This window comes from Toxotes jaculatrix, chromosome 14, assembly GCF_017976425.1.
Source record: "Toxotes jaculatrix isolate fToxJac2 chromosome 14, fToxJac2.pri, whole genome shotgun sequence".
In the NCBI taxonomy this organism is placed as follows: Eukaryota; Metazoa; Chordata; class Actinopteri; family Toxotidae; genus Toxotes; species Toxotes jaculatrix.
In genome coordinates, this window is record NC_054407.1 from 11,316,014 (window position 1) to 11,329,388 (window position 13,375).

A 13,375-nucleotide genomic window follows, 5' to 3' on the forward strand; every position below is an offset into this window, starting at 1 on the left:
TTAGACATCAATCTCTTCTTAACACTTCACATAGTCTTCTATTGCAGAGGTAGGGCACTACCTGCCTAGTGAGTCTGACTCAGTCACTCACTTTGAATTAAATTCATATTTTCTCAAAATTGGCCCAAGTGGCTTTTTTTTTAATAGAAAACTTTCCCCCAGTTTCTTTGTCTATTGATGAGGCACTCATTAATGTTCATTTTCCATATATTCCAAGAAAGCTGAACAAAGATAACCTTTTTTTGCTTCTCTATAGTAACTACCAAGCCGCGCCTCTCCATTTATCTTTATTGCCGTAATTAGGAGCATCTGTTTCGTGCTATTTCTAAGCAAACACACCATAAAGCAAAGGAATTACATAATATGTACTTGCAGCAGTGACACAAGAGGAACATTTGCAAAGACATATCTAACTATTATCACAGTGGGTAAGAGATTCTTTCAGTGGCAGAGGTATAGTACTTGTCGTCAGTTTAAAAAAAAAGTGGAATCCATAGTCTGTCTTCTAGTTTCCAGAATGAATCTTGCCGCAATCCCTCCATCACTGCTTTGACTTCAAAGAGTTGTTACACCTCTGAGAAAAGACACTCATATGATCATCTGGCAGCTCAAATAATTGAGAGCCATTTTCGCTTCTCTTCACATAATTTCTTTGACATTTTTGCCTTCATCAGACAGTTCAAAGTAGCCTGAGATATATTTTCTTTTGATTTTCTTGTAAGTTTCTTTTCTCTCTGACATTGCTGCCTTTGCTAAACCATTCAGAAGTGACAGGAGTGACTGGACTATGCAGGACAGATTCATTGTTATTTCATTACAAAAAAAAACAACAATCAGGCAGTGGGTCCCCTGTATGAACCCTCTGTGATCCTTATCCTTTAGTCTTTCGAGTACTTTCCTCTTAAGTATATTTGTTGCATTAAAATCCATTTATTTATGATATGAGAGCCCAGATTATCAGCGCTGTAATACGCCTGCTTGCATAGCAGCGGAGCTCTGCTATCTTTATTGTTGTTCTATCTTCAGATTAGAGAGTTTCAAAGTACATGCAGATGTTATCTAACCAGGACATTTTTAAGCACATCTCTGTATACCAAGAATCATTTGCAGCTCAGTACAGATAATTGCTGTGTTATTGCTTATGATATCATACTGTGAATCCACATTATCGTGTCCATTTGGATGTAGGTTACAGAGGGTCAAGAAGAGTTAAATCCAATCATGGGAATGTTTCGGATTAAAGGAAAGGATATACGTTCCTGAAAGCGATTCACCGTATAACATGATATGTGCCATGAAATCACAGTCAAGCAGCTGAATTCAGCTTCAGTTACTTTATTACAAATGCACATATACGTATGAGTGCAAGTCAGGTCCAACCAAAAAGATCCAACAGCTCACACATTTCCTTGGCAAGGAGGGATAAAATTGAAAAGGCACGTGTTGAAAATACTAGGATGAGCTGTTCTCAGAAAAATGAAAAGAGACCAGGTGGGGGAAAAGAAAAGACACAGCTACCAACCTAGATCAACCTAGATAGAGCATTTTTTTTTCCATACACAGGACAGATGAGAAGCAGAGAGCATGCTCTAAGCACACAGCTTTATCACTCCACCAGCCGTGAAATGCATGTTGGATGGCTCTTATCTGGAGCTCAGTGATAACTCTGATGTGCTCAGAATGATTCAATACCTGCAGCCTGTGGGAAATTCCCAGTGTGTCGCACAAATAAGAGAAATGAAAACAATCCTGGCCTGTGTGGAGTGAAGTTGGCTGCTCATTTTTGGTGCACTTGTCAACTGGTAAAACCCTGAATTTAGCTTCAGGAGAGGAAGATTAAACTCACATGCAGTTGCCAGCACAAAATGGTAGCAACACCTGTTTTTATTTCCTATCAGTCTTTACCATCATAAACATAAAATAATGGCCTCCCTCTCTAAATGTTTCTCCATCACTTCTTAGCTACAAGTGTCACGTTTCTGATTTCTTGACACTGAGACTGGTGTGGAATGGAAAGATGCTACAGGGAGACACTTAAGTTTTCGGTCAGCTCTCAGGTTTCTTTAAAGAGGCTGACCTGTAGTGACCCCGTTACTCATTTTAATTCCAAATTTAGGTCAGGGAAGGGGTGCACAATACAGCCGCGGTGTTGCTCACAATTGTTGTAAATCTGATAACATGATTCAGTTGTACTGATAAATTTTTTCCCTCTTATATCAAATCGGATTTTCTCTTCTTCTTCTGTTACACTTAGGAGCCAATGCTATGCTTTTCCAAAGCCTTTTGTGGTGGCTGAAAGGAGCAGATTTCTCCCCCTTTTCATGTTTATAAAAGCTTGTTTTCATTTGAAGCAGTGAAGCGACAGTCAGCATCCTACAGGGGGGAAGCTACAGGGAGACAGCAGCTGTTCAAAAAATATAAGAAAGGGCCATGTTATGCCACGAACCCGACACTATTTCGGATGCTCATCGAATTGAATGACTGCACACTGCTTGTTCTGCTCCAACCATCACCGTAGTGGGTCAGCTCCACTGGTGGAAGCGCTACACAATGCACGGTGTTATTGCAATGAAATGAAAAATATCAGCATCAGTTGAAATGGCCACAGAAATGATTGTATTTTGGCTTTCACCGCAAACTTTAATATCTTTTCTGTCTTCACAAAGGTTTTTTCCTCTAAATTTTAATTTAGTTTGCTTGCTCTGGTCCAGCTTTGGAGACAAAAAGAAGCTGTACCACTTTCTAATAAGGCATAGTTTATACATGGTTTGTAAGTTCTAATAATGGATAATGGATTTTTCACAGTTAGAAATTTGTTAATGCTTCACAGATCAGTTATAAGTGCACATTAATTGTAAACTAGGGATTTCTATGTAATAAAAACCCATTTGGCTACATTGGCAACATTGTTTGCTTTGTCTTTCCTCTTAAATTCATCAGTTCTATTTAACCACTTGCCAGAAGATCTGGACAAGAATCCATTTATTAAAACCATATTTTTCCACAGTAGATCTGAAAATAAGTGAAAATAATAAACTGAAAATAAATCATTCACAATTTTTGTGACATACCTTTCCTTGAATTTCACACTTAGGCTTATTAGAGGTTTATTAAACTCTTGTCTATTGCTGTAAAAAAAAAAAAAAAAATTCAACTACAATAAACTGTCATGTCAGGTACACATATGTTCTCATGAGGGCCCATTATACGCCTGCAGTTGTGCATCCGTGAAGAATGTATTTTTCAGTACAGGGCTGTAGTTCTCCACTGAGCATGTAGAATTGAGTCCACTGGGGTAAAAGGTAGCAATCATTTACCCTTCACACACACACACGTGCGCGTGTTCATATGAACTCAATCACAATACCACAGGTACAATATTTGTTTTACTCTGCTTTCCCTCATTCCGCTCTGACTTCAATGTCCAATTTCAGATTCTCTCATCCTCCCTGAGATGCTTTGTCCTGTTCTGCCCTCAGCTGGCAGAGGACTGCTGCAACATCCTATAACAGCTGCAACTTCTGATTTGTCCACAGAGGGTTGATACTTTGACAAAAGGAAAGGAGAGCTGCTTACCCTCTTCATTAAGGACAAACCTTGGTGTGGTAAGACTACTTTCACCTGATCAAATGTCATGAACACATAGACATATGTATTTATGTAGACAATATCTTATTCAAAAGCATCACATTGTTAAAAAAGCATATAAAAATAATAAATACAACCAAACAACATTAATACTATCAGCATTTTAACTGTTAATTCTCCTACAAAGGAATTTTAAAGTGCAGAAACCTTTTTTTTCCATATTTGTATATAATTTATAAGTGTAGCTGAATATCTATTTGAAACTAGAGTATTATTGGACTTGCAGCATATTTCAAAAAAGGGTAATTTTTGCATTAAACTCAAATTAAGCCCAGCCTTTACAGCTGAGCCAAGCTGATCTGCTGAGCTGAGCCAGAGAAGCTGAATCTGATATGGTCAATGGACTGCACTTATACAGTGCTTTTCTAGTCTAATTGACCCCTCAATGTGGTCAAACCATTCACTCATACATTCATACACACTCACTCACGCACGCACGCACTCACTCATGCACTCACGCACTCACTCACTCACTCACTCACAGTTCCACTATCACTGTATTAGGAACTGTGCAGTGGATAAACCCCTTATATTTAGGTATAAATATGCTTTTTCATCTAGTTTCAAAACTGAAGTATAAAAAAAGAACCAGTTTGTCTGGGCTCCTTTCATGTGTTTGAACATTTACCAGCTGCTTGGCCAAGATATCCTACAGTTTGCTTTCTGAGCAGGCAAGATAAACGTATGCGTTAGGTTAGGTTTCTCAATCAAGAAAGAAGGTGAATAAATGTAAAAAAAAAAAAAAAAAAAAAAAGACTGACACCTTCTTTCATCTGTATATGTCTGTGAAGGTTCTCAGTCATCAGTTCTGGATCTTGAAAACAGTGAAACCGCCTTCAAGATCTAAAACCAAGACCAGCAGCCTTTTATTCATCTCTTCTTGCATTTCATCTGCGTGCATTTCCTCTTAAACAGTTAAAAGTTTCTATATTCTCTTTTTAGCATGCTGTATGTTTTACAGAATGTAAAGTCCCTGTAGTAAATTAGGGATTTTGGGTTATATAGATAAACTGATTTGACTTGAAAATTTCAACAAATTTCTTTAACAAAGAAATCAGAATGGAGTGTGTGGTTGCAACCAACTGGATAAGTAAACACACCCAAGGATGACCCAAAATACCTAAAGTATTTAAAAAATAGTACTGTATACAAAGAACAGAAAAAAAAACTCATAATAAAGGTAACCATTTCTTTTTCACACAGGCACACAAACAACACACCCAAAAGTAGAGCAGTGTGCACACATCCACAGAAATCTGATCTGAGACCAGACAGCGGCGCAGCGGCGCCCCCTGCTGCTGCAGCCTCTGTCCTGCACCACCACACGGCAGCCGCAGCCACAGCAGCAGCAGCGTCTCTCCTGTCACCACCGGGACTGCCTGTCCTCAGAGGCAGTGTTTACAGCAATAAAACCGTCGCAAACGAAGACCGACGAACTTGCAGACAAAATGGTGAGTCGAAACGGGCTTACATGTGCTCATAAATGCGTATTTTGAAACAGGCGCTTTAAAAAATATCTTTAAAAAAAACTGTCACAGCCGCTCCACCGAATAACCTTCATGTACAGCTATAACGGTTTCGGTGCAGCAAGCTGCAAGGGAGCCTGTCAGGTGTGTGTGTGTGTGTGTGTGTGTGTGTGTGAAATGGATGCCGATACCTGGTGTTATGTTCAGGTGTTACGCGATGAGATGGAGGCTTATCTGTTGAAACATACGCAGCAGCCAGCTGATAATCAGGGCTGTGGCCTTTACTGCACGGCCCGCTCTGACGTTCACAGCAAAGCCTTTAATATCGAGGCGCCGTGGCTCGGCTGCAGAAATATCATGCGTTAATAGGGCTGTGACACGGAAAGCACATGGTCCTGACATGTCCAAATACGCGTGTGGTTAATACCGTTATTACAATACGTCGCACATTTGCGTTAGATCGCAGGAGATGGCGTCGCTCTATTTCATCTAAGAGGCGACAAAAAATATATAATTACATATAGGCCTACAACAAGACGTCACCGACAGAGAGCTGCAGTGCATTTCATTACAGGGCTCACAATGGTGGATGACTTCAGATGGTTTAAAATGAGCTATTACCGTGATATTAAAGGGTTTGGTTGTGCCAGTGAATGTCCGGACAGCTAATATTTGGCATTATTATGTAAGGTGGTTGCATTTAGCCTGCTAGAATGATGTTAAATAACAATGAATCAATTTCATAGTGGGTCAGCTAAAGCCCACACAGGCCTATGGTGATTTTTTTTTTAAATATATATTTACCACATTATGAGATAAACATGTTAGGGCTTCATGGTGTTAAAAGATGCCTTTAGCGTCCCTTAATTTATGCACACATTCCTTTTATTAATAAATATTAGGCCTCCCTTTTATATTACTGATCTCAGGGAACTGCCCCCCCCTCTCATATATTACACATTAAATAATAAACTAAATGGTTGAACCCCTCAAACACTGATGTAAGGGCAGATTTAGCACTGTAGTGCACTGACATTTTAAGAGTAGTTTAAGGTCTAAAATGAAAACATTCTGTTCCCATGTGATTGTGAAATGGTGCGGCTCGACCCAGTGCAGCTGCAGCATGTGAGTGGTGACTCAGTAATTCCTGATCTTGTTGCTTGGTTAGGAACCAGAAGGTAAAGTCTTTATGCGGTGCCCACACTCCTCCTGGCCTGCCTGATGGATTCAGTTTCAAACATGTCTTTCTTTTTATAACTCTACTTGGAACGGCTGCACAGATCTGCTAGTGGATATGAATAAATAGACGCATATGATGAATAAAATGAACCCCTGCTGGTTGTAAATGGATGAATGTAATCCACCCCCCTTACCCCTGATTCCCCCACACCCCCCACCCACCCGCCTTCCTATATTAGGTGAACTTCACTGTGGATCAGATCCGGGCCATCATGGACAAGAAGTCCAACATCAGGAACATGTCTGTGATTGCCCACGTGGATCATGGGAAATCCACGCTGACTGACTCCCTGGTGTCCAAGGCGGGGATCATTGCTTCGTCCCGAGCCGGAGAGACCCGTTTCACAGACACACGCAAAGACGAGCAGGAGCGCTGCATCACCATCAAATCAACGTATGTGGTTCAGAGGAGTAGGTTTTTGTGCAGCCTATTAAAGGTCTTAAAAACCTGGTTGGAAATCTCAAGCATTTCTCCTTTACAGTAAATATTCATGACTAAATATGCAACTATTAAAGTTAAATTTGGGAGGAAAAAACATACGAATCATTTAGGAAGAGTTCAACCCACAAAATTTTACCTGACCTCCTTCATCAGGACTGTGGGTGTGGTTTGATCAGATTGATTGACAACATGAGGTAACTCCCCCATACATAACATTAGATTTTGATATTCAGATATTGCCAACTCGCCACCTACGTCAAAGGAGGGAGAAGAGCACAGAAAGAAATCTCTCATGTTTAATAGCCAAAGTGTTCTAATTGTAAGAATCTGACTGAGAAAATATGTGCTCAGGAGCTTTAATCAACCTGTTGTTTTGGTCCTGTCAGTTGTAATACTTATTTGCTTCCACGGTTTCTGGTCTGAGAGTATTATATTTGAGCCTTTCATAACCATCGTTTCTACTTTCTAAACGGCTGCTGGCCGTGCTGTTTTGCTTGTCTGCTAATTTGTAACATTCCAGTGTGCATGATTGAGTGATTCATGATCACAACATTTGTTTTGTTTTCAGATCGTTAGTACAATTCTATTTCTTATCCAGTGAATAGAAAAATCTCAACATTAAGCCAGGCAGAACATATGTTTGTCACAGGAAATTCTTAATCTATCCATGTTGAAGTCCCATCTTTTATTTATGGTTCTTTATTTAAATAGGCCAGACCAGTATGGAGCATTTGAACTGGAAAGGCCCCCTCTCAGTGTGTCGGCCTCATTTCTTTCACCTTTTTTATACCTTCCTTTTCATTTATCTTTAAGATGAAGTGGTAGTGATGAGATCAACAGTGAACATGTCCCCAGACTTTTTACTCTTCCCTCTCTGTTACTCAGGGCCATCTCCATGTACTACGAGCTTGGAGAGAACGACTTGGCGTTTATCAAGCAGAGTAAAGATGGAAACGGCTTCCTCATCAACCTGATTGATTCTCCAGGTCACGTTGACTTCTCCTCTGAGGTCACCGCTGCCCTCAGGGTAACTGATGGAGCCCTGGTGGTGGTTGACTGTGTCTCAGGTAATTACATAATGTCTCACACTTTTGCCTCCCCATCCCGCCAACACACACAGTCTCGCTTTTCTCTCAGGCTCACGTTTGTTTCCTCTGCCAGGTGTGTGTGTGCAGACTGAGACCGTACTGCGGCAGGCCATCGCTGAGCGCATCAAGCCAGTTCTGATGATGAACAAGATGGACCGGGCTCTGCTTGAGCTTCAGCTGGAGCCAGATGAGCTCTTCCAGACCTTTCAGCGTATTGTGGAGAACGTCAATGTCATCATCTCCACCTATGGAGAGGATGAGGGGGGACCCATGGGGAACATCATGGTATGACATATGCATTGCAAACAGACAGTTATGCATTTAAAATGACTAAAATGTTTCTGTCGTATAAAATTGTATTTGCATTTATAACGAATTCTGGACTTTTGTCTCTCAGATTGACCCTGTTATTGGTACAGTGGGGTTCGGCTCCGGCCTCCACGGCTGGGCGTTCACCTTAAAGCAGTTTGCTGAGATGTATGTGGCTAAGTTCACCGCTAAAGGAGATGCTCAGCTGGGACCAGCAGAGAGGTGTAAGAAAGTGGAGGACATGATGAAGAAACTGTGGGGAGACAGGTAAACATGAGTTAGTACCAGGCTGCAAAGCAATGTTTCAGTGCCCTCTGTGGTACAGACCATGCCCAGGAGTACACGTGTACATCACTACAGCCAAAAGTAAAACCACCAGGGCACACAAAAAACAAGATTTTCAGCTGGTGTTTAATTTCTCTTTGAAATGTTCTTGCACCTGTAAGGAAAAGATCATAATATTTAGCAACCGCACCTTTTACAATTCAGAAAACAGGATCATTATCACCATGTCAACCTGATATTTGAATGTCATGATTTTATTAGATATCATATGCCTCTTCCAGATATTTTGATCCAAGTGCCGGCAAATTCAGTAAGACTGCCACCGGTCCAGATGGTCAGAAACTCCCTCGCACCTTTTGCCAGCTTGTTTTGGACCCTATCTTTAAGGTGATTGAAAATATACTATGAGGAACTTTTTATATGTCTCTGTGTTGTTAAAAACTGATTTTAAGCCCCTTCATTTCTGACCTTGGTGGTTTTCATCAGTATTGATTCATTTCACTGCAAACTACAACTTACGTCATCATAATAATGTGAAAAAATATAAAAATAAAAATTGCATTCTCAAGGCCTTTAAAAAAAAAGTTATGGATGAAAAAGGACATCATTTTTTGTCCTCTCTCTCTCTGTCCTCTTAGGTGTTTGATGCCATCATGAATTTCAAAAAGGACGAGACAGCCAAGCTGATTGAGAAGCTGGATGTCAAACTTGACTCAGAGGACAAGGAGAAGGAGGGGAAGCCCCTGCTGAAGGCTGTGATGCGTCGCTGGCTGCCTGCTGGAGAGGCCCTGCTCCAGATGATCACCATCCACCTGCCCTCCCCCGTCACTGCGCAGAAATACCGCTGTGAGCTGCTCTATGAAGGGCCAGGAGACGACGAGGCCGCCATGGGTCAGTAGAACATTTTAACAGCACCACGCACTATATGGAGAAGACATCATCAATGAGGAGCTCTTTGATGATTACTTTAGTTTGACTTTATTAGATTTTGAACTTGCCATATTCTCTCTGCTCAGGTATTAAGAACTGTGATCCCAAGGCTCCTCTGATGATGTACATTTCCAAGATGGTCCCAACCAGCGACAAGGGTCGTTTCTACGCCTTTGGCCGTGTGTTCTCTGGATGTGTGTCCACCGGCCTGAAGGTGCGCATCATGGGGCCAAACTTCACCCCCGGCAAGAAGGAAGACCTGTACATCAAACCCATCCAGAGGTGAGTATGTTCTGTTTAGAAACTACACAGAGGTCTGAGATGGTTAAAGGACATAGAAAGGGGCTTCTCTTCACCCCCTTGTGTTTTCAGGTATTTTTAGCCACTTTTTTTTTTTATCAACACTTCCCTCTCCTCTTCCGTCCAGGACCATTCTGATGATGGGCCGGTACGTGGAACCTATTGAAGATGTCCCATGTGGCAACATCGTGGGTCTTGTAGGAGTAGACCAGTTCCTTGTTAAGACAGGGACCATCACAACCTTTGAACAAGTAGCGTATTACTTTTTTTTTTTCCTTTCCTCCTCTATATTGTGGTCTAAATATTGGTGTACCACACAGTGCACAATTCATCCTTTTACAGCACAAACAAAACAAGTCTGTCAACTTGGTGACTCTGTCTGCAGGCTCACAACATGAGGGTGATGAAGTTCAGTGTGAGCCCCGTGGTCAGAGTTGCTGTTGAGGCCAAGAACCCTGCAGACCTGCCCAAGCTGGTGGAGGGTCTGAAGCGCCTGGCCAAGTCTGACCCCATGGTGCAGTGTATCATCGAGGAGTCCGGGGAGCACATCATCGCAGGAGCGGGAGAGCTGCACCTGGAGATCTGCCTGAAAGACCTGGAGGAGGACCACGCCTGCATTCCACTGAAGGTGAGGCAGCCAGAACAGAGGAACGGAGATTTTTATAAAAGACGCTGGCTGTGTGCAGAACAAGTCTGACTCCCTCTCCCTTCATCTCTTTCCAGAAATCAGACCCAGTCGTGTCTTACAGAGAGACAGTGGCAGAGGAATCAGACCAGATGTGTCTGTCCAAGTCCCCTAACAAGCACAATCGTCTCTTCATGAAGTCCCGTCCTTTCCCCGACGGCCTGGCCGAAGATATCGAGAAGGGGGAGGTCACTGCTCGACAGGAGCTCAAGGCCCGTGCTCGTTACCTCGCAGACAAGTATGAGTGGGAGGTGACAGAAGCCAGGAAGATCTGGTGCTTCGGTCCAGATGGAACCGGGCCCAACCTGCTGATAGACATGACAAAGGGTGTTCAGTACCTCAATGAGATCAAGGACAGCGTGGTTGCTGGTTTCCAGTGGGCAACTAAAGAGGTGGGCAGCTATTAATTTAGACTCCAGTTACATTTTAAATTAGTAGCTTTGTGTAATGAGGTGTGTTTGTCATAGTGTACACCGTGTAACTGGAGTTTAAAGTAGCAGTCGCTGTCTTCATCCTGCAGGGTGCTCTGTGTGAGGAGAACATGCGCGCTATTCGCTTCGACATTCATGACGTGACACTGCACGCAGACGCCATCCACCGTGGCGGGGGACAGATTATTCCCACAGCTCGTAGGGTCCTGTACGCCTGCCAGCTCACCGCTCAGCCACGCCTCATGGAGCCTGTCTACCTGGTGGAGATACAGGTATGTATGGAGGCAGATTACCTGCAAAACAAAGATTGTGAAAAACCAATTAGTTCTGTTTTGCAGGTCTAATCCTTGAGTTTCAGTTATTAAACTACATCTCTACATACTGTAGACTACATATTATACTGTTTCAAAATTATAATTTCCATTAAAATTTCAGCTTCAGAGAACTGCCTCGCTGTTGATGTTTATGTTGATGTTTTTTAACGTCCTCATGGCAGTTTACACTGCATATCTGACTGCTGTGCCTCTTATCTATGCAGTGTCCAGAGCAGGTAGTTGGCGGTATCTATGGTGTGTTGAACAGAAAACGAGGTCACGTGTTTGAGGAGTCCCAAGTGATGGGAACTCCCATGTTTGTGGTGAAAGCCTACCTGCCTGTCAACGAGTCCTTTGGTGAGCGTGTGCTTCGGTCTGTGTATCTTTGGCTGGATGTAGTTCTTACTCCTGTAGTATCGTGATAAATATTGCATGAATGAATCTAATAGATTTTCAGCTTCTGTATTTTTAGTCTTGGTTTGTAATTTTGGAGGATCACTTGGGAGAGGGAGAGACTGTTTGTTATTTAGATTAAATCTGATGTTTGAAGGGTCTGTACGTGAAGACCTATATAAGTATTTTTAATAACTACTATTATTATTATACATGTTGAAAATGATGTGAAGAATGTCCCAGATAAAATTTTCCGGATGACACTGAAACATGTTCAAAAATACTCAGATTCATTCGTTTTTTTTGTCTCTTTTCAGCTAATAGATGTTTCCAAAAAATTAAATTTTAAAGATGTTATAAAGATGTTAAACAGTTCTGACTGAATGTGCATCAGGCAGACAAAGGTGTTTTACGATTTGAAACAGTACTGTTTATCTGTATTTATTATCTGTATTTATTTCCTCCAGGGTTTACAGCTGACCTGCGTAGTAACACTGGAGGCCAGGCCTTTCCTCAATGTGTCTTTGACCACTGGCAGATACTCCAGGGAGACCCCAACGACCCCGCCAGCAGACCCTTCCAAGTTGTTGCTGAAATTAGGAAACGCAAAGGTCTGAAAGAGGGCATTCCTGCCCTCGACAACTACTTGGACAAACTGTAAACACTGACCCTGGTTTAAAAAAAATACCAAATCAATCTCTTAACCCTACCCCGTGGGCACTTTAAAATCTTTGCACAGGCTTAATGATACATCGCACAAATTGTTTTGACTTTCAGTCCGGAGCAGAAACAAAGCTTAAGCTTTCGTTGTAGGCTAGTGGAAGCAGTGATGCTTTTTTTCATTTCACAGCTACAGTACACCAAGTGCCTAGGGCAAGGGTTCTGGGGAACAATTGGATCAAAGCAGTTGTATTATCAATTCCTTGTTTCTTCTATTCCTCCACATCAGCCCCACTTCACCCCACTCATCTACCAGGATGGGTCTGTACAGTGCACTGTGATACTGCTGCAATAATGCATATTGAAATGGATCATGGCCAGATAAAATCATGGAAATAACAATAAAGTATTACAGAAGTCAAACTCCCTGGATTAGACCTTTGTTCAGTGGATGTAATGAATAAAAACATTCAACTCATGATGAAAATGGGACTCCTGAAATACTGTTATTGTTCTTGTTAGTTGGTAGAAGTTAAAGGAATAGTTTGATTTCTTTAAAGAAAAAAACATTTAAGATATTTTTTAGAAATTAGTACCAGCTTCTAATTTTTGAATATTTGTTTCCCAGTTGAGAAAAACTCAAAATTTCAAGCAATTACCAATTAATTTTCTGGCATTTTATACACTAAACAATCAATTGGTAATCTCTGTCAGGTTTACTGATAATGAAGATAATTATTGGGTGTCAGACAAAAAAAAAAAAATGAAAGAAATTTGATGAAACACAACTTCCCTACACAAGACCTGAGGCCACAAGATGGAGGAGTGAGGTTGATGTTGTACTTCGCATCATCCAGTGGAGGGACGGCTCTGTCCAGTGGTACTAAAATTCACCAACCAGCACTTCTAAAGCTACCCAGTTAACAGGATATAGTTCATTTCTATAAACTGTTCAAAAGCTGGGGCGGCACGGTGGTGCAGTGATAAGGGCTCTTCTGGGTGCAGTTTGCATGTTCTCTCTGTGTCTGCATGGGTTTTCTCCGGGTACTCTGGCTTCCTCTCACAATCCCAAAAACATGCACATTAGGTTAATTGGGCACTCTAAATTGCCCGTAGGTGTGAGTGTGTGCGTGAGTTGTTGTCTGTCTTTGTGTGTCAGCCCTGCAATTGACTGGCGACCAGTCC

General features: G+C 41.7%; 1 protein-coding gene across 1 annotated transcript; it reads left to right on the forward strand.

Annotated features, from left to right (window-relative positions):
• The first annotated feature begins 4,916 nt into the window (after positions 1-4,916).
• LOC121192604 (elongation factor 2) lies at positions 4,917-12,677 on the forward strand. Its single transcript, XM_041054345.1, has 14 exons — positions 4,917-5,099; positions 6,533-6,747; positions 7,681-7,862; positions 7,957-8,168; positions 8,281-8,459; positions 8,759-8,864; positions 9,116-9,368; positions 9,494-9,689; positions 9,835-9,958; positions 10,093-10,335; positions 10,431-10,784; positions 10,913-11,095; positions 11,362-11,494; positions 11,998-12,677. Exons 1-14 carry the CDS (start codon positions 5,097-5,099, stop codon positions 12,189-12,191), a joined length of 2,577 nt encoding a protein of 858 aa, XP_040910279.1. The 5' UTR covers positions 4,917-5,096; the 3' UTR covers positions 12,192-12,677.
• The last annotated feature ends 698 nt before the right edge of the window (positions 12,678-13,375 follow it).